Genomic DNA, 21,953 nt, shown 5'->3' on the forward strand with positions numbered 1-21,953 from the left:
TCTGTATTTCCCAACTATTCTCTCTCCAAACAGGACCAAACTTAAATCCAGGAAGTAAAACCAAAATTCAAATTCCAAAAAAAATTTAAGCCCATGATATTCAACCTAGAGACTCTGGTTAGCTTTGTGGGGTTTTGTTTGTTTTTTGGCCACAATGAGGGACATATGGGATCTTAGTTCCTTGACGAGGGATGAAACCTGTGCCCCCTGCAGTGGAAGTGCAGAGTCTTAACCACTGAACCACCAGGGAATTCCCTGGTTAGCTTTTTGAAAATGATTATTGAGGGGCAAGGAAAAACCTCATCTCTATTGGCTTTTATTTTTAAAGATTAAAATCAAACCAAAGAAAGCTATTTTAGCATCTATATACAAGATTATTAAATCCAACTTCTAACCTACCTTCTCTTTGTGAGGTGCGTGACATGTGTTTCTCAGAAGATGAATTAGAATCACTGTGATGACAAGGTGAACCAGAAACTCTAGGACCAGACGAACTCGACAAAGTGGTAAGATCTTGAAAATACAAAACATTCCAACAGTGAATTCTGGTAGTGTCTCAACTTTTAAATAATCTACTTGAATCATATTTTTAAAGTTCATCTGAAGCATGGCAACTACATACCCACCTAAAAGTGGTCTATAAATAACTAAGATTGAGGTGGGCAAGATGTTTCTTTGGAATGTCCTATCCATTCCAAGGCTTAGTCGCTTTCTAAAATTCTTTACACCAATGACTTAAGTGAAATAAAAATGAAAAACCAAATAAACACAGGAACATCTTGAAAAGTGAAAGTGAAGTTGCTCAGTCATGTCTGACTTTTCGCGACCCCATGGACTATAGCCTACCAGGCTCCTCCATCCATGGGATTTTCCAGGCAAGAATACTGGAGTGGGTTGCCATTTCCTTCTCCAACATCTTAGGTTCCCCATTATTTCTGTAGTGAAATGGAATAAGAAAATTCAGCATGAATGAAACCTGAGCTGCTCAGTCTGTTGTTTTATGTTAGAATAGCATCCAAACAACAGGCCCATTACTGAGAACTCGAACAGATCTTCCTTAAAGCATAGCAACAACTTCTATCATGCTTATTGAAATTATGTGAATACTATCTTTGAAATGCAATACAAACATAATATTGAAATCTGAGAAAATAAAATGAATATCAGATAGGGGAGTCTGATGTACTACTCCAAACAGCACTCTCTATGTCACACTTTTCTTGTAGCCCCACACATCTGTGGGGACTTCTTATTAATCTAATTTCTTTTGATGGTATTAAGTATCAGAATTACCTTTAAAAGACAGAAAACCTTCTTGGTTTTTAAGCAAAACATGCCAACTAGATCTCCTAAATCACTACTTCTCACTAAGCTTAAGTTGATTATTAATGTTTAACCTAACAAATTCTGAAATTAAAAGGACTGCACTTACATGTTAATGAATCTCTTGCTTGCAAATAAGCTGGTAAAACTTAAATTTCTACTTTCAGCAATGAAATTAGGCAACTGCAATACAATGAGGCCTATGCATTCCCAAAGATCCTCAAAAGTGGCCACATGCACAGAGAAAGATTCCAACCATTTGAAGCTGATTTTAAATGCCAATTTATCAGAAAGACTTAAAAAGATTGACAGTACTTTGGGCTATCACTAGTATTTGAGATAATGATGATTTACAAACACTGATGAAAATTTTCTGGCTAGCAGAGGGCTAAAATATTTTTTTTTAGAGTTTGAAGTTATTCTTCCTAGATAATTTGTGAGGTACAAACTAATACTACATCAAAGATACATGTAGATCATTATACTTCTTTGGGAAAAAAGCTCTCACTGAACTTTCCAAAGAATGTCTTTTAATTTTCTTCCCTTCTTCCTGTTATCATTCTCAAAATAGAAACATATACCATCTCCACATCTGAGATTATTTAGAAAACTCTTTCTTTTAATCAAAAAAGGAAAGCTTACCTGAACTTGATGTTGTTCTTCTTGCCCTCAAAATGGGATAGCTGCCTACTTCTAAAGACTTGGTTAAGTCAAGATCATGCAAAATCAAGAGATATCCAGAGGACGTTGAGATCAACATTTTGGAACAATCTGGTGTTAATCTCATCCGCATAAGAAAACGTGTGTGAAAGAATTTCTTATGTGGACATCCATCTTCTGTACACCTACAGAAGAAATCAAACCAACAAAGCCTAGTTATCATAAACATTCAGTGATAGTCCTATTTTTGCCCTTCCAACTAGAATTTACACTCAATGTATACTCAGACTTATACAGATGAAAAATTTTTGCTCCCCATTCCTTCTTCCATCTCTTTAACTTTTTTAAAAAAGATTATTCTTTCTTTCTCATGTATATTAAGTAAAACTTGGTTGAGGAAAACTCTTTTTATTGCTCTGAAAAATCTTTATTTCACTCTTTTTGATTAAAGGTTCAGCTGAGCCTATAAGGGTTGATAGTTATTTCTTTCTAAATAAGATAATATTTCATTGAGTTCTGGCTTCCATTGTTGTTATTTTAAAGTCTGTTATCAGTTGAATTGTCACTTTGGATATTTTTTTTTTCCTTTGACTGATCTTCCCTTGTCTTTGGAGTATTGCAGTTTCACTCTGACGTTTGGAAATGTTGATTTCTTATTATTGATCTTCACTGAGATTCGTTTGACTTTCTAAATCTTAAGATTCAAATTGTTCATATATTCTGGAGGATTTTCTGTCATTATTCCAATGTTGCCTCTCACCTATTTCTAAATTCTTTTGGAGTTCTAAATAGATACTTGAAACATTCCCATGAGACTCTTGTCTCATAACTGCTCTTTCATGTCTGCTATCTCCTCATCTCCATATATTGCCTTCTGGGTAATTTTTCAGTATCTATATTAATCTGTTGTATAAACTGTTTCTGCTACTTGTTTTTATAAATTTCAACAGTACTTTTTTTTTTTTTTTACTTCTTTAAGTTCTGTTTGGCTTTATTTCAAATCTGCATGATCTTTTGGATACATTTTTATTCCTTGCCTAATATTTTTTATTCCCCATTTTATTTCCTTTTTATTTTTAAAACTGTGAAATGTATCATCCTTACAGAAAAGTACATAAAGTACTTGTAGAGTTTAGAGAAAAGTGAACATCTGTAACTCACCACCCATGTTAAGAAGTATCAATACCAATACTTTAAGTCTCCTGTTTCTCTCCCCTTGTTGCATCCTTCAGTCAGCATGCAGCACTTCAAGCATGCAATGTCTTTTCTTATCTGAGAGTTTTTCTAAAATTTAAGTCGTCTTCTCCTTATGTAGTCTCTACTTTTTCCAAAATATCTCCCCGTTTGTTTAGGTCTTTCTATTAAGACACGTCTGTCAAATGTCTGATTATCTTTTGACTATCTGCTCATAGTTAAGAGTGGGGAACTAAAAAAAGTGACTGGGAACTCTAAGTGCAAGGGCAGGCTTCAAAAAAGGAAGCCATTTTTTGAGGAACTTCTGATGTCAGTATCTTTAGTTCAATAGCTGAAAGAACTCTCAGGATATCTGAATTCAGTATTCAGTGTGCATATGGTCATTTAGTCCCCCTGATTTTGGTCAGGTACTCAAAGCCTTCAACTGTGTCTGGCATCCTTTAATATAGAGAGATTTCTATTTTACCCTCTTTAGAGAATAAGATTTAAGATTTCTGCTGACATAGAGGAGGTAAATCATCCAGCAGTATGGATTAAGGGAAGAGATATAAATCCTTTAATATCGTTCATTTAAATCCTTATTTTAGCTACCCTTTCTACTACACAGTACCCAGAGTTGCCAGTTCTTGTGATTTTTGAGGATTTTTTATAAACTGTCTTAAGTTCTTAATGTTTTCCACTGCTAGTTTAGGATTCAACTTTCTTGTACTTATTATTAAGTAAGTTGCTAAGATGGTTGCCACTCATCCTCCTGCTTTCCAGATTTTAAAATTTTATTGTCATTGCTTTCTTTCCTGTTTCCCCATCTTACGAGTTTATACCCTTCATTTAAAATTTGTTTGTATTTTAGAGGAATCTTCTCATTCACAGACTCTATTCAGGTCTTATAATAACTTAAATAAAATTTTAGTTTTCTCCATAATGGTTATATAAATCTTCTGCTGTAATTTATTCCTGTGTACCAACTAAAATTTTTAAGAGTATTTTATTTATTTAATTTGGCCATACTACATGGCATACAGGATCTTAGTTCCCCGACCAGGGATTGAACCTACTATGCCCCTTACACTGGAAGCACGGAGTCTTAACCACTGGACCATCAGGGAAGTCCCCAGCTAATATTTTTAATTATTAAAATTATGTACTTAAAAATTTTTAATTATTTAAAGTTATGTATAGGAACACTATTGATTTTTATATTTTGACCTTATATCAACAATTGTAGTTAACTCTGATTCTAATAATTTGTCAGTAGAATTTCCAGGGTTTTCTATCTAGTCCACGTGTCTAAAAACTGAGGCCTATGGGCAAAATCTGGATTACTGTTTTTTTTTTATTAATTTATTATATTTTATTAGGGGTCTTCACTGCTGCACATGGGCTTTCTCTAGCTGCAGCGAGCAGGGGCTTCTCATTGTGGTGGCTTTTATTGTTGCAGAGCACAGGGAGTAGGCGCATGGGCTTCAGTAGTTCTGGCACACAGGCTCAGTAGCTGTGGTGCATAGGCTTAGTTGCTCTGTGGCATGTGGAATCTTCCTGGACCAGGGGTTGAACTCATGTCCCCTACAATGGCAGGCAGATTGTTATCCACTGTACCACCAGGGAAGTTCTCATTGCCTGTTTCTATATACAAAGTTTGTTGGAACACAGCCATACTCATTCATGTATTATCTATGACTGCTCAGAGACAATAGAACGTGTGTGCATGCTAAGTCACTTCACTTGTCTGACTCTTTGTGACCTCATGGGCTGTAGTCCACCAGGCTGCTCTGTCCATGGGATTCTCCAGGCAAGAATACTGCAGTGGGTTGCCATTTCCTCCTCCAGAGGATCTTCCCAACCCAGGGGTCGAACCTGCATCTCTTAAGTCTTCTGCATTGGCAGGCAGGTTCTTTACCACCAGCGCCACCTGGGAAGCCCCAGTAGAACACACAAAATCTAAAATATTTATTCCACAGTCCTTTATAGAAAGTTTGCCAGCCCCTGATATAGACAATCATATCATCTGTGAATGCTGTTTCATTTTTTTCTTTTCCAATCCTTATATATTACAATCCTTATTTATTTTACTGCACCAACTAGGACCCTGCCTCCCTCCACACTAAAACAATAGTGAACAGTAATAGTAATAGCAAGTATGTTCTCCTTCCTGATTTTGGAGAGAAAACTTCTAAAATTTCACCATTTCAAAATGTGCTATAGGTTTTTAGTGCATACTTTTAATGGGTTTCCTTCTATGTCTAGTTAATTAACAGACTGTTTTAAACAGTTTTATCATGGTATAATTTCATACCATAAAACTCAATTCATTTTAAGTGTACAATTAAGTGATTTATTTTTTAGTAAATTTACCAAATTGTGTAATCAATATAACCCAATTTTAGAACATTTTCATCACTTTAAAAATCCCTCTTCCCCATTAGCAGTTACTCCCTTTCCAACTCCCAGCCACAGGCAACCAGTACTATTTCCTATCTCTACAGATCTGCCTGTTGTTGACACTGTATATAAATAGAATCATACAGTAAATTGTCTTCTGGTTTAGCTTTTTCACTTAACTTTTCTGGGGTTCTTTGACATTGTAGCACCTAACAGTACTTTGTTCATTATCACATAGTATTCTACTGTATAAATATATCATCACATGTTGTTCATCATTTTACCAGTTTATAAGTATTTGAACTGGTTCTATTTTCTTCTGCTATTATGAATAATACTATTATAAGCATTCTTTGTGCAAACATATGTATTCATTTCTCTTGGGTAGATACCTAGAAGTGGAATTGCTAGATCATATGGCAACTCTTGTGTTTAACATTTTAAGAAGCTGCCAAACTGTTTTCTAAAATGGCTGTATCATTTTATTTTCCTACAAGCAATATGTGAGATTCTGGTTTCTTCATATTCTTGCCAGTATTTGTTGCTGTCTTTTTTGTTAAAGCTATCTTATTGAATATGAAGTGGTATCTTATTTCGGTTTTAATTTGCATTTCCTTTAAGACTAATGACGTCATACATCTATTCAGGTGCTTATTAATCATTTGTATATTGCCCTTGGTGAAATGTCTATGTAAATATCTCACCTATTTTTAAAGTGGGTTATTTGTAATACATATAAGTGAGCTGGAAGTGTTCTTTATACATTCTGGATACAAATCCTTTAGTAAATGTGATCTACAAATATGCTATCCCATTCTGTAATATTTCTTTTCACTTTCTTAGTGTCATTTGATGTACAAAGCTTTTTAACTTTAATGAAGTCCATTTTATCAATTTTTAAAATCAGTTTGGTGTTATATGAAAATTCACTCACATGTTTTCTTCTAAGAGTTATATAGTTTCAGCTCTTATGTTCAGGTTGAAATCCATTTTGAATTCATTTCTGTGATGTGAGATAATGGTCTAAATTCATCTCTTTGCATGTGGGTATCTGGTTGCTCATATCATTTGTTGAACAGACTATCTTTTCCTGAACCACTGAATTACCTTAGCACCTTTGCTGAAAATCAGCTGATCATAAATATAAGGATTGATTTCTGGACTCTCAATTTTGTTCCCTTATGTTAGATTTCTATCCTATGCCAGTACCACCTTGCCTTGATTACTATGGCTCCGTAGAAATTTCTGAAATCAGAAAGTGTGAATTTTCCAAATTCATGCTTCCTTTTGAAGATTGTTTTGGTTATTCTGGGTTATTTCTATTTCCATAAAAATTTTAGAATTGGTTTGACAATTTGTCCAAAAAAAAAAAGGCAGCTAGAGTTGATAGGGATTGCACTGAATCTATATACTAATTTGAGAGAATTGCCATCTTAATGATATTGAGATCCATGAGCATGAAATGGTCTCTCCATTCATTTATATCTTATATTTTATTCTTTTTGATGCTATTATGAGTGAAATTTTTCTTTTTATTCTTTTTTGGACTGTTCATTGCTCATGAACAGAAATATAGTTTTATATATGAATCCTATTTTATGACCTTGCCGAACTTATTAGTTCTAGTAGTTTTGTGAATTCAAGATTTTTAATATATAAGATCATATCTTATATATAGATAATTTTACTTTTCTTTCCAATCTAAATGCCTGTTATTTTTGTCTGAATGTACTCAGTGCATATCCAGTAAGATGTTGTATAAAAGTGGTGAGAGTAGGCATCCTTGCCTTGTTCCCAGTCTTAGTGGGGGTGTTTTTAGTCTTTCAACACCGAGTATGATTTGAGCTATAGGCTTTTTATAGCTGTCCTTTATCAAGTTGAAAAAGTTCCTTCTTACTCCTAGTTTTATCACAGATGGGTATTGGATTTTGTCTTGTGTTTTTTCTGCCTTTGGATGATCATATATATGGACTTTGACCTTTATTAATATATTACACAAATTGATTTTTAGATGTTTAACCAACCCTATCTATATCCTGGAATAAATTCCACTGGTTGTGACATATAATCCCTTATATATGTTGCTAGGTTAGATTTGCTAATATTTTGTTGAGAATTTTTATCAAACTATCAGGAGAAGGATATTGGGTCTGTAGTTTTCTATTCTTACGGTGTTTGTCTGGGTTTGTATCAGAGTAATACTAGCCTCATAAAATGAGTTGGTAAGTGCTCTCCCTTCCTCTCTATTTTCTGTAAGGCTGTGAAAGATTGATATCATTTATTCTGTAAATGTCTGGTAAAATTCACCAAACTTCATGAGTGAAGACTTACAAGTCTGGGCTTTTCATTGCAGGAAGATTTTTAAATTGCCAATACAATTTCTTTACTTGCTATATAGGTCAATAGGTCTAGAGATTTTGTTTGCTCTTGAGTTAAATAATTTGTGATTCTGCAGGTATTTGTTTATCAAAGTTGTCTAATTTGTTGCCATAAAGTTGTTCATTGTGTTCTTTTGTGGGGCTTCCCTGATGGCTAAGTGGGTGAAGAATCCACCTACAGTGCAGGACACACAGGAGTCATGGGTTCAGTCCCTGGGTTGGGAAGATCCCCTGGAGGAGGAAATGGCAATGCACTCTAGTATTCTTGCTGGGAAAATCCCATGGACAGAAGAGCCTGGTGGGCTACAATCCAAAGGGTCACAAAGAGTAGGATACAACTGAGTGAGTAAGCACGTATTCCTTTTTAATCCTTTTAATTTCTGTAAGGTTGGTAATGATGTCTCTTTTAATTATGAATGATTGTTGAATTTTATTCTTCAGCTGATACAGTCATAAGGATTTATCTATTTAATTTGTTAATGGGATAAATTATACTAACAGAATTTCTACTGATAAATCTTTTCATTTCTAGAATAAACCCAAAGTGGTCATGATTATTTTGATTAATTTGTTACAGAATCTTTTTTTTTTTTTTTTAGAATATTCACATCTACATTCATATTACAGACTGAACTTTCATTCTGAATTCAAGTATCAAGGTCATACCAGCTTCATACCTAAGGTAAGGAGAATTCCATTTTTCTGCAATCTGGACAGTTTAATAAAATTGGAATGTTTGTTTCTTGTAATATTTGGTAGAAGTCACCTGTAAAACTGACATGCTGCTGTTTAATTAGTAGCTATGTTTTAATTGACTTTTTTTCTTTCATTTCTCTAATGGTTAAAGCAGAGGTGATGCTCAGAATATTTAAATAACCAGCCCTACATGAAAACTAGCCAGAGTTGATGCTGGAATTGGATCCTGAGTTTCAGAGTTTCAGTGCTGGAACTGAATCCTGTAATTAGTTTACTATGTAAGAGTGACTTCAGCTACTGGATCATAAAGAGAGATCTTGAGGGAGGTATCTCTAGAGAGGTTTGTGGGTACCCAGAGGTGCTAGGATATGACACCTGAGGATGATTCATGACAGTAACTATCTATTAGTTAGTTTGGAAGAAATTCAACCTTTTAACAACCTTTTCAGCTGAACCAGTGCATAATGGTTAAATAACTGTCCTGGTAATGTCTATTTTTTTCTATTTCTTTCTTGATCACTTTTGCAAAGGTGTATTTTTTGGGGTAATCTGTCAGTTTCATCCAAGTTTTCAAATATATTGGCATAAAAGTGACCTTATTATTTTACTTTATATTGTATTTTTTATTGTCTCTCATTGTTAAGATTGTGTCATCTCTCTTTTTTCCTTAATGTATCTTACCAGAGAACAAGCTTTTAAAAAAATCTTTATTGTACTTTCATTTTGTTTCATTAATTTCTGCTTTTATCTTAATCATTTCTATATATCTACTTTCATCAGATTTATTATCTTTTTTGAGTAAGATGCTTAGTTCATTAATTTTTAGTCTATCTTTTGACTTCACTATGATTTTTTTCTTTGACCCATCAATTATTTAGGACGTAAGTTTATAAGTCTCCAAACCTTGGAATTTTAATTTACCTGTAGTTATTTAAACTATACTGAGATCAGAGAAAAGATTTGTGTGATAACAATTCTTTGTTACTGGTTGAGACGTACTTTGTAGTCCAGAACACACTCAATTTTTGTACATGTTCAAACTCTGCTTCAGAGGATGTATTCACTATTTGGCAGCAGAATTCTACATCTGCCAACTAAGTCAAGGTTATTAATAACATTAAAATCTTCTAAATTAAAAAATAATTAGTTCTAAGTTTAAACAGGATGCTTGTCTTAAAGATAATCAGTAGCTCTATGCTTGGCTCAAACACTATGCATAACTAGAAATCTTTAAGAATATTCCCCTAGTTTTACATATGAGCTCTAAAAAGAATATTTCAGAAACTTATAATTATTTCCGAAACTTCAACTCTTTCAGTTCTCTATCAGGAGATATTCTATTGAAGTGTTTTAGTGACAACTTAGATGGGATGACTAGCCCACTGTGAAAACTACCCCACGCACCACAGGATGTTTACAAACTCTGATCTCTGCTGACTAAATGTGAATGGAAATCCTCTTCTCTTCTCCTGTAGTGACAACTAAAACTGCACCACACATTATGTCTAAACATTCCCCTAACATCAGTACCACTCTGAGAAACTACTCTTTTAATGCATGAAAACAAACTTCAAAATTTACAAAATAGATTTAGAATTGAAGGATCAAAGGAAAACATTTCAGTTCCACAAAGGAAATAACAAAATATTTTTCCTTAAATTCAGGAAACTCATCTTATAAACCAGTTTTCATCATTAACTTGGTTTTGGTTAAGTATTTGGTACTTGGTCTTTTTTCTATATAATTTTCTCCAAGTTTTTTAGTCACGATATATGACTAACTGCAAGGAACTAAAGATAGAATCACGTTCTGACTGTTTTTCCCAAAGCCAGTTTCTTTCTTCTAAAGAAACATGAGAGCTAAGACAGAACACCGAGTTTTTTTTTACCATTTTAAAATCATTTTTTTGTTGTTCATAATCCTAACATAGTCTCCTGTTCACAAACCTGTTGGTGTCCCAAATAATGACATTTCCATCAAATCCTGATGTTACTAAGAGTCTTGTATTAGTATCATATTCGATGTTCTTCACCCAGCTAGTGTGACCATGTAAAGTGCATACTTTCGTGTTCAGTTTTCTCAGATCCCATAGGGCTATTGTAGTGTCATCAGAACAGGTGGCAAACAACCGGTTATCAAGAAATCTACAAAGCAGAAAAGAAAAACTGGTTTATTTAATCTCTTATTAAAGAAAACTGCTGTTACCTAATCAAGAAAACAAACCAAAAAAGGACTACAAACTTACTGTACAAACCCAGTGATTCTAATATATAACAGTAGTAAGTATACTTTACATAACCAGAGGATACAAGGAGTTAATGAGGACCATGTTGTAATTTTATCTACTTGTGTTAAATTATTTTATTGAAAACCAGGAATAGAGGTGGGTGTTTAGAGAACAATGCTAGAGAAAATGAATTTTAGAATCTATATAGGAAACACAAATGGTAAGAGACAATAGGAGACAAGGAGATTTTGAATACTTAATTGCAGGTGAAACATGTTAAGCATAAAGTGTTCAAAATTATGACAAATATTTACTTTGTTACAAATAACATCGCTTTCTATTTAGTGTACATTTCTCTTTAAAATATATTTACATATACAAAATCAATTCAAAGTGAAAGTGAAAGTGTTTAGTCACTCAGTTGTGTCCTACTCTTTGTGACCCCATGGACTATAGCCCACAGGGTCCTCTGTCCATGAAATTCTCCAGGCAAGAATACTGGAGAGAGTTGTCATTCCCTTCTCCAGGGGATCTTCCTGACCCAGGGATCTAATCTGGGTCTCCTGCATTGCAGGCAGATTCTTTACCAATTGAGCCACCAGGAAAGCCCAATTAATTCAAAGGCATTCCCCAAATAACTCACTTCTAGGACAATGAAGAAGAAATGGAAAAATTCTTTAAAAGGTACAGTCTTGAACCAAGATTAAACCAGGAAGAAATAGAAAATACCAACAGATCAATTATCAGTAATAAAATTCAATCAGTAATTTAAAAAGTCCTCACAGGGAATTCCCTAATGACCCAGTAGTTAGAACTCTGCTTTCACTGCTGAGGGCCAGGTTCCATCCCTGGATGGGGAACTAAGATCCTGAAAGCCACATGGCACAGCCAAGTAAATAAATTAATAAATATTTTAAAACTTAAAAATAAAAATAAAAACTCCCCACAAACCGAAGTCCAGGACCAAATGGCTTCCCAGGTGAATTCTACCAAACATTTAGGGAAGAGTTAAAATCTATCCTTCTCAAACTATTCTAAAAAATTGCAGAGGAAGGAACACTCTCCAACTCATTCTATGAGTTCCCTGATACCAAAACCAGTCAAAGATATCACATGCACATAGTAATTACAGGCCAGTATCACTGATAAACACAGATGCAAAAAGCCTCAACAAAATATTAGCAAACTAAATCCAACAATATGAAGAGGATCATACAACATGATCAAGTCAGATTTTATCCCAGGGATGCAAAGATTTTTCAATATCCACAAATCAATGAGTATGATAAACCACCTTAAGAAATTGAAGAATAAACACCATATGATCATCTCAACATATGCACACAAATCTTTTGATAAAGTTCAGCATCCATTTATGATTAAAAACTCTCCAGAAAGCAGGTATAGAGGGAATCTGGCTTAATATAAGGCAATATATGACAAAGCCACAACATCATACTCAATGGTGAAAAGCTGAGGGCATTTCCTTTTACCACATTATTGATCAGAGACGTATCAATATGTCTTCTGTTATCCCAAAATTATCAGAGACATTTCAATATTCATTTACATAACAAATTGCCAGCCACAGGCATTAGTTTCTGCAAAAATCCCCCAGTCAATAATGCGTTAAGACCAGAAACAAAACAAGGATGTCCATTCTGAAGTCCTATCCACGGCAATTAGAGATGAAAAAGAAATAAAAGGACTCCAAATAAGAAAGGAAAAAGTAAAACTCACTGCTTGCAGATGACATGATACTACATAACAGAAAATCCTAAAGATACCACAGAAAACTATTAGAGCACATCAGCAAATTTGGTAAAGTTGCAGGATACAAAATATACAGAAATCTGTTGCAGTTCTATATGCTAACAATGAACTATCAGAAAGAGAAATTAAGGAAACAATTCCATTTACCATCATGTCAAAGAGCATAAAATACGTAGGAATAAACCTACCTAAGGAGATAAAAGACCTATACTTAGAAAACTATAATACACTGATGCAAGAAACCGAAAATGAGAAGACGACATAGAAAGATATGTGTCCTTGGGATAGAAGACCTACTATTATTGTTAAAATGACCATACTGCCCAAGGCAGTCTACAGATTCAATGCAACCCGTATCAAGATACCAATGGCATTTTTCACAGAATTAGAACAAATAATTTTAAAATTTGTATGGAAACACAAAGACTCCAAATAGCAAAGCACAGAGGTGGAAGAATCATGCTTTCTGACTATACTGTGCTGTGCTTAGTCACTCCTCGTGTCTGATTCTTTGCGACCTCATGGACTGTAGCTTGCCAGGCTCCTCTGTCCATGGGGATTCTCAATGCAAGAATACCAGTGGGTTGCTATGCCCTCCTCCAGGGGATCTTCCCAACCCAGGGATTGAACTTAGGTCGCCTGCATTGCAGGCAGATTCTTCACCATCTGAGCCACCAAGGCAGCCCTCAGACTATACTACCAAGCTATGATAATCAGAGCACTATAGTACTGGCACAAAAACACACACAGACCAATGGAACAGGATGGAGAGCCCAGAAATAAACCCACATACCTATGGTCAATTAATCTATGAGAAAGAGGCAAGAATACACAATGGAGGAAAGACAGTTTCTTCAATAAGTAGTGCTGGAAAACTAGACATGTAAGAGAATGAAATTTGAACATTTCTCTAACACCATATACAAAAATAAATTCAAAATGGATTAATGACCTAAATCTAAGACCAGATACTATATAACTCCTAGAGGAAAACATAAGGCAGAACACTGTTTGAAATAAAACACAGCATTTTTTTTTCTGATCTGTCTCCTAAAGCAAAGGAAACAAAAATAAATAGGATCTAAGTAAACTTAAAAGCTTTTGCACAACAAAGGCGACCATAAACCAAATGAAAAGACAACACACAAAATCAGAGAAAATATTTGCCAATGATTTGACCAACAAGGGATTAATCCCCAAAATATACGAACAGCTCACACAGCTCAAAATCAAAACAACAACTCAATCAAAAAAATGAGCAGAAAACCTAGACATTTCTCCAAAGAGGGCATACCAATGGCCAGAAAGCACAAGAAAAGATGCTAATATTTTGAAAAACATGCTGCTGCTGCTGCTGCTAAGTTGCTTCAGTTGTGTCCAACTCTGTGTGACATGCTGGACACTGCTAATTATTAGAGAAATGCAAATCAAAGCTACAATGAGGTACCAATCAGAATGGCCGTCAACAAAAAGTCTACAAACAATAAATGCTAGAGTGGGTGTGGGAAAAAGGGAACCCTCCTACACTATTGCTGTGAATGTAAACTGGTACAGTCACTATGGGGTACATTATGGAGGTTCCTTAAAAGTCTAAAAACATAACTGCTATATGATCCAGCAGTCCCATCCCTAGGCATATATCTAGGAAAAAAACCATACTTTGAAAATATTTGGGACATGCACCCCAATGTTCACTGTAGCACTATTTACAACAGCTAAGACATGGAAGCAACCTAAATGTCCAGTGACTGATGAATGGATAAAGAATATATATATATATATATATATATACACACACACATACAGGGTTGGCCAAAAAGTTCATTTGGCCAATCTAATATAATGGAATACTACTCAGCCATAAAAAGAAAAGAAATGATGCCATTAGCAGGCACCATGAAAGCAACCAGACGTTATTTCACTAAGTGAAGTGTCAAAAAGAGAAATAACACATGATATCACTTACATGTGGAATCTAAAATATGGCATAAATGAACCTATCTACAGAATAGAAACAGACTCACAGACACAGAGTGATTGCCAAGGGCTGGGGGTGTTGGGCAGAAGAACGATGGACTGGGAGTCTGGGGTTAGTGGATGCAAACCAATATATTTAGAATGGATAAACAACAAGGTCCTACCTGTATACCTTGTATATCACAAGGAACTATATCTAATCTGGTGGGATAAAACATAATGGAAAAGAACATAAAAAAAGAATGTATATATGTATATAACTGAGTCACCTATACAGCAGAAATTAGTACAACATTGTATAAATCAATTATACTTCAAATTAAAAAAAAAAGACGTGGTATATATATACAATGGAATCTTACTCAGCTATAAAAAAGAATGAAATACTCTAGAATTCAGTATTAAAAATAGATGCATAGAAATAATACAAATATTAAGAAACATAAATAGAAAAAAAAAAGAATGAAATAATACCACTTGAAGCAACATGAATGGTCCTAGACAGTATCGTGCATGTGTGCTCAGTTGTATCCGACTCTTTGCAATCCCATGGATTGTAGCCCACCAGGCTCCTCTATACATGGAATTTTCTAGGCAAGAATACTGGAGTGGGTTGCCATTTCCTACTCCAGGGGATCTTCCTGACCCAAGGATTGAACCTGTGTATCTTGCGTCTCCCGCAATGGCAGGCAGATTCTTTACCACTGTGCCACCTGAGAAGCCCTAGAGATTATCATACTAAGTGAAATAAATCAGTCAGAAAAAGACAAATACCATATAATGTCACTTATATGTGTGGAATTTTAGAAAAATGATATAAAGGAACTTATTTACAAAACAGAAATAGACTCATAGCCTTAGAAAACAAGCTTATGGTTACCAAAGGGGAAAGAGGGTAGGAGTTTGGGATTAACATATACACACTTCTACATATAACAGATAATCAACAAGGACCTATATATACATACATACATATACACACACACACACATACATATATATACACACATACATACATACACTTAACTATGTATATATAAAAACCGAAACTACTCTGCTGTACACCTGAAACTAATACAATATTGTAAATCAACTATAGTCTAATATAAAATAAAAATTGTTTTTTAAATGAAAAAAAGGACTTAGGGTTGGAAGATGTTCCTTAGTGATTATATATATTTCAAAATAATTTTATGGCTATGTATAATTTGTGAACCACATTAATATATTAATAAAAAAATTTTTTTAACTTAAAGACTTTTGTACAGTAAAGGAAATTACTGACAAAATAGTTTGAAAAGACAACCTACTGAATGGGAGAAGTTATCTGCAAATGATATGACTGTTAAAGGGTTAATATCCAAAATATATAAACAGCCTACACAACTCAACATCAAAAAAACAAACAACCCAGTTAAAATATGGGCAGAGGAAACAGACGTTTTTCCAAAGCTGAAACGCAGATGGCCAACAGGCACATGAAAAGATGCTCAATATCAATAATAATCAGAGAAACATAAATTTAAAAATCACCATGAGGTATCACCTCATACCTGTCAGAATGGCTCTCATCAAAAAGAACAGAGATATCAAATGTTGGTATATATGTGGAGAAAAAGGAACCCTCATACACTGCTCATGGGAATGTATGGATACAGGCACTGTGGAAAACAGAGGTTTCTCAAAAAACTAAATTAGACCTATGTGACCCAGAAATTCTACTCTTGGACATATATCTGAAAAAAAAAATTCAAAAATATATATGCACTCCAATGTCCACAGCAGCATTATTTACAACTGCTGTGATATGAAAATAACCCATGTGTCTATCAACAGATGAATGGATAAAGATGTGGTGTATATATATGGAATACTACTCAGACATAAAAAGGAATGAAATTTTGCCTACAGCAAAATGGATGGACTTGGAGGGCATTATGCTAAGGGAAATAAGTCAGACAGAGAAAGACAAATACTATATGATATCATTTGTAAGTGGAATCTAAAAAATACAACAAAGTAGTGAATAAAACAAAGAAGCAGCAGATGAACAGATACAGAGAATAAACTAGTGGTTACCAGCACTGCGAAGAAGGAAGCAAGGAGGGGCAGAAGAGGGATAGGAAGGGGAAAGGGGAGGGTTTATTACGGGATTATATGAAATCATCTATGTGAAACTTTTTAAAATTGTAAAGTAAAAGTGAAAGTTGCTCAGTCGAGTCTGACTCTTTGTGACCCCATGGACTATACAGGCCATGGGATTCTCCAGGCCAGAACACTGGAGTGGGTACCTGTTCCCTTCTCCAGGGATCTTCCCAACCCAGAGACCGAACCCAGGTCTCCCACATTGCAGGCGGATTCTTTACCAGCTGAGCCACCAGGGAAGCCATTAAAATTGTAAAGCACTACAGAATTTTTAAAATCTTTCGTTCACCAAAAAAGAGGGAAAACATGCCATCATTTTTAATCTATTAAACTGGAGTGGGTAGCCATTCCCTTCTCCAGGGTATCTTCCCAACCCAGGGATCAAACCCAGGTCTCCTGCACTGCAAGCAGATTCTTTACCATCTGAGCCATCAGGGAAGCCCATTATTTCAAATGCATTCCCCAAATAATCTCACTTAGCGACATTTTATTAGGATCAGTCAAGATTACAAAATAATTAACAGTTTTCCAAGGCAAAAGAAATGAAAGACAAAATAGATAAATGGCACTTATGCAAACTTATAAGCTTTTGCATAGCAAAGAAAACCATAAACCAAACAAAAAGACAACCTACGGACTGGGAGAAAGTACTTGCAAATGTGACCTCCAAGGGCTTAATTTCCAAAATTTACAAAAGCTTGTACAACTTAATAATAAAAAACCCAATAAAAAAAATGGGCAGAAGACCTATACAGACATTTCTCCAAAGAAAACATCTAGATAGCCAATAGGCACATGAAAAGATGTTCAACAATGCTAATTAACAGAGAAATGCAATTCAAAACTACAATGTGGTATCCCCTTACACCAGTCAGAATGGCCATCATTAAAAAGTGTACAAATAATTAATGCTGGAGAATATGTAAAGAAAAGGGAATCCGTCTACATTCTTGGTGGGAATGTAAACTGGTATAAGCACTATGGAAAACAGTATGGAGGTTCCTTAAAAAACTAAAAACAGAATTGCCATATGATCCAGCAATCCCATTCCTGGGCATATACCAGAAAAAATCTAATTCAAAAAATTCTATGTACCCCAATGTTCATAGCAGCATTATTACAATAGCCAAGACACAGAAGCAACCTAGATGTCCATGGACAGATGAATGAATAAAGAGGATGTGATAATATATACATATATAGAGGAATACTACTCAGCCATAAAAAAGAATGAAATAACACCATTTGCAAACATGGATGGACTTAGAGATTATCATACTAAATGAAGATAACATATGATATCACTCAAATGGGGAATCTAAAAGATGATATACAAATAAACTTATTCACAAAACAGAAACAGACTCACAGCCCAAGAAAACAAACTTATGGTTACAAAAGGGGAAAGTGGGGTGGATAAATTAGGAGTTTGGGATTAGCAGATACAAACTATTATTTATAACACAGATAAACAACAAGATCCTACTGTATAGCACAGGGAACTATATTAAATATGTTGTAATAAACCATTATGGAGAATATGAAAAGAATATATATAACTGAATCATTTGCTGTACCCCAGAAAATACTGTAAATCAATTATACTTCAGTAAAAACAAAAACACAATTAAAATACTCTATAATTCAGATTTTAATTATTTTACACTAATTTCTCAGTGGGAATATATTTACAAATATTTAAAAATTATAACCTATCACATTTTAATTTCTGCTTAATTCAATATTAGGATGCTTTCTCTAACATATACTATTGTATGTAACTACCTTCTCTCAAAGAAAAGAATTCCTCCAAGATAAAATTATATAGAATTATTTTCTATCAGAAATCAATATCCACAAGCACCATAATGGCCTTCCTGAAACAACAATTTAAAAAATTTCAGGCTTTTGTACAGGCTGTTTCTGCTACCTGAAACCACATTCTACCGATCTCTTGACCTGGATAACACTTATTTCCTTTTTAACACTCAACAATTAGCCCTTCTAGGAAGACTTCTCTCTATATCCAGTCTGGGCCAGATTTACTGATCATCTAATTTCCCAAAGCACTCTATACTTCTATCACAATACTTAATATTACAGTGTAAGGGAATAACTTTAAAAGGCTATAAACTCCTTGAAGGCAGGCAAAACCTGTGTGCATAACTCACGGTTAGATCTTGTAGTACCCAACACACACAGTCCTACTCACAAATTCACAAATATTTATTAAATGAATGAACACTTCACTGCCTAGTGGAGGAGGTATTATAAATATATAGCTATACAAAATAAATATGTTGAGTAAGCAAAGAAAAGAGGACAGTTAGGAAATGTTTCATGGTGGTGTCATTTGAACTTCTTTTTTTAAAAAATGAGCAGGAACTCCCTAAGGGCAAGGGGTAAGCAAAGGTATAAAGGTATGTACAGGGATGTTGTACTGTGAGGCAACAGCAGTTAGATGTGCTGTGTGTGGAAAACTAGAGACAAGTAGAGCATAAATCATGGAATCATTCTATAGTGATTCCCAATAACTATTTCTTAATTATAAACACATATCCATTGAAAGTATTTTTTAAATGGAAAAAATCCACTACCAAAAATAACCACTGAAATTGATATTTAGCTTAATTCATGTATCTCATGCTTAATATTATTTTATAAATATTTTACATGTCATTATTGACAAAATAATTTTTAATGGCTGAATAGCATTCACTATGAATGAATCATAATCTTTTCTCTTTTTTAAACTAACTTGCAAATTGCTGGATATTTAGATTGCTGCCAATTTACTATTCAAAACACTATGATGAACATCCTAACAGTCAAACATTAACCACATTCCTAGTTATTTTTCTAAATACATTTGCAGGAAAATGTATTGCTAAGTAAAAAGGGACTTTTTAAATGTAAGGCTTTTGAATATAAATAGCCAAATTGTCCTCAAAAAAACATACTAATAATAGCCAGTTCCATGAGCAGTTAGAATAATGTCTGTTTCTCCAAACCCTTCCCAAACAAGTTATTTATATATTAATTCTATTAAGTGCAAGGAAAAAAATATCATCTTGTTTTAAGCCGATATGTTTATTCTTGGTAAAGTTAAACTTTTTTCATATTAATTGGAATATTATATTTCTTCTGGGAATTTCTATTCCATATTCCTTACTGATTTCCCTCTTGCAAAATGAGTTATAAAATCTGTTTATAATAAGGATAATATACTTCAGTTTTTCAAATACAGCATGCTGAATGTTTTACATATGTTTCTATCTTTAAATGTGATTTATAGTTTTTACTATATGAAAATTTTAATTATATTGTCAAATCCATTTTTCCCGTTATAGTTTTAAATTTACTGACGAGGCTTTTAATAGTATTTCAAAGACTTTCACACTTGACAGGAATTATATGATTTTTAAAAATACAAAATGACAAAGGCTAATGAAAAGTCAAACTTTTTAAACTGATTATCATCATAAAAGCATCTTCATACATTTGAAAAATTTAGGGGAAAAAACCTAAGATATTTTATTTAGTATAGAAAGAACATAATGTACATATGGATTTAAAACCCCAGTGGGATTATACTGCTGTAGACCATACCAGTCCACCCTAAAGGGTTTTAAGCAAGAAAGTAACATGATTGGTTAAGACGTTCAGAAGAATCTCTGAGCTGACCAGGTTCCAAAAGTATATTCATAAAAAATAAAATAAAGTGAGGGATCAGTTTAAAAATTTTGTCAATAAGGTCACTGAAAAAAATTACCATTGTTGCATAAAAGGATATTTTAATACTGCAGAAAATATAATCTTGGAAAAAAGTTAGTAATTTTGAACTGAATAAGTTTAATGAAAAATTCAATACTTAGACTTTAGTTTTCTCATTTTTTGCCTCAAAATATATGTTCAGTTATTCAGTCATGTCCGACTCTTTGCAACCCTATAGACCTATAGACTGCAGCACGCCAAGCTTCCCTGTCCTTCACAATCTGATGGAGTTGGCTCAAACTCATGTTCACTTAATCAGCGATGCCATCCGACCATCTCATCCTCTGTTGTCCCCTTCTCGTCTTTGCCTTCAGTCTTTCCCAGCATCAGGGTCTTTTCCAGTGAGTCGGCTCTTTGCGTCAGGTGGCCAAAGTACTGGAGCTTCAGCTTCAGCATCAGTCCTTCCAATGAATATTTAGTGTGGATTTCCTTCAGGATTGACTGGTTTGATCTCCTTGTGCTATACAGTGTTGAAAAAAATAAAGACTTGTGTGTCTTACAGGTGTAAGAAAGGAAGGAAGGTGACTGATGATAAGAACTCCTAAAAGTACTGGAGCTTCAGTTTCAACAACAGTCCTTCCAATGAATATTCAGGGCTGATTTCCTTAGGGATTGACTGGTTTGATCTCCATGCAGTCCAAAGGATTCTCAAGTTCTCCAGCACCACAATTTGAAAGTTATCAACTCTTCAGCACTCAGTCTTCTTTATGGACCAACTCCCTCACATCCACACATGACTCCTGGAAAAACCACAGCTTTGATATATTGACCTTTGTCGGCAAAGCACACGAGCTCAGTCAAGTCCAACTCTTGGTAACCCCATGAACTGTAGCCCACTAGGCTCCCATGTCCATGGAATTTTTCAGGCAAGATCACTGGAGTAGGTTGCCATTTCTTCATCAGGGGATCTTTCCAACCCAGGGATTGAACCCATGTCTCCTGTGTCTCCTGCATTAGCAGGCAGATTTGTTATCACTGCACCACCTGGAAAACCCTAAAGTTATGTCCCTGTTTACATTGCCTTGGTTTGTCACAGCTTTCCTTCTAAGGAGCAAGTGTCTTAATTTTATGGCTGCAGTCACCATCTACAGTGATTTTGAAGCCCAAGAAAAAAAAATCTGCCACTGTTTCCATTCTTTCCCCATCTATCTGCCATTAAGTGAAGGGACCGGATGCCATGATCACAGCTTTTTGAATGCTGAGTTTTAAGCCAGCTTATTCACTCTCAAGAGGTTCCTTAGTTCCTCTTTACTTTCTGCCATTAGAGTGGTATCATCTGCATATCTGAGGTTGTTGATATTTCTCCCAGCAATCTTGATTCCAGCTTGTGATTTATCCAGCCCAGCATTTCTGCATATGAGTTAAATAAGCAGGGTGACAATATATAGCCTTGTCATACTCCTTTCCCAATTTTGAACTAGTTAGTT

At 34.5% G+C, this 21,953-nt stretch overlaps 1 protein-coding gene and 1 long non-coding RNA gene across 2 annotated transcripts in view; one reads left to right on the forward strand and one right to left on the reverse strand.

Annotated features, from left to right (window-relative positions):
- DCAF10 (DDB1 and CUL4 associated factor 10) overlaps positions 1-21,953 on the reverse strand; it is a 52,116-nt gene that overhangs the window by 5,555 nt on the left and 24,608 nt on the right. The window contains exons 3-5 of the mRNA XM_010847080.1: positions 10,577-10,774; positions 1,966-2,168; positions 400-513 (exon numbers count right to left, since the gene is read on the reverse strand). Of these exons, the coding sequence (XP_010845382.1) occupies positions 400-513; positions 1,966-2,168; positions 10,577-10,774 (515 nt within the window). The remainder of the gene's footprint in view (positions 1-399; positions 514-1,965; positions 2,169-10,576; positions 10,775-21,953) is intronic.
- Positions 427-21,137, forward strand: LOC104993708. Its single transcript, XR_825864.1, has 3 exons — positions 427-506; positions 8,534-8,616; positions 21,029-21,137. It is a non-coding gene; the product is annotated as an uncharacterized LOC104993708 (long non-coding RNA).

This window comes from Bison bison, unplaced genomic scaffold (assembly GCF_000754665.1).
Source record: "Bison bison bison isolate TAMUID 2011002044 unplaced genomic scaffold, Bison_UMD1.0 scf7180017864243, whole genome shotgun sequence".
In the NCBI taxonomy this organism is placed as follows: Eukaryota; Metazoa; Chordata; class Mammalia; order Artiodactyla; family Bovidae; genus Bison; species Bison bison.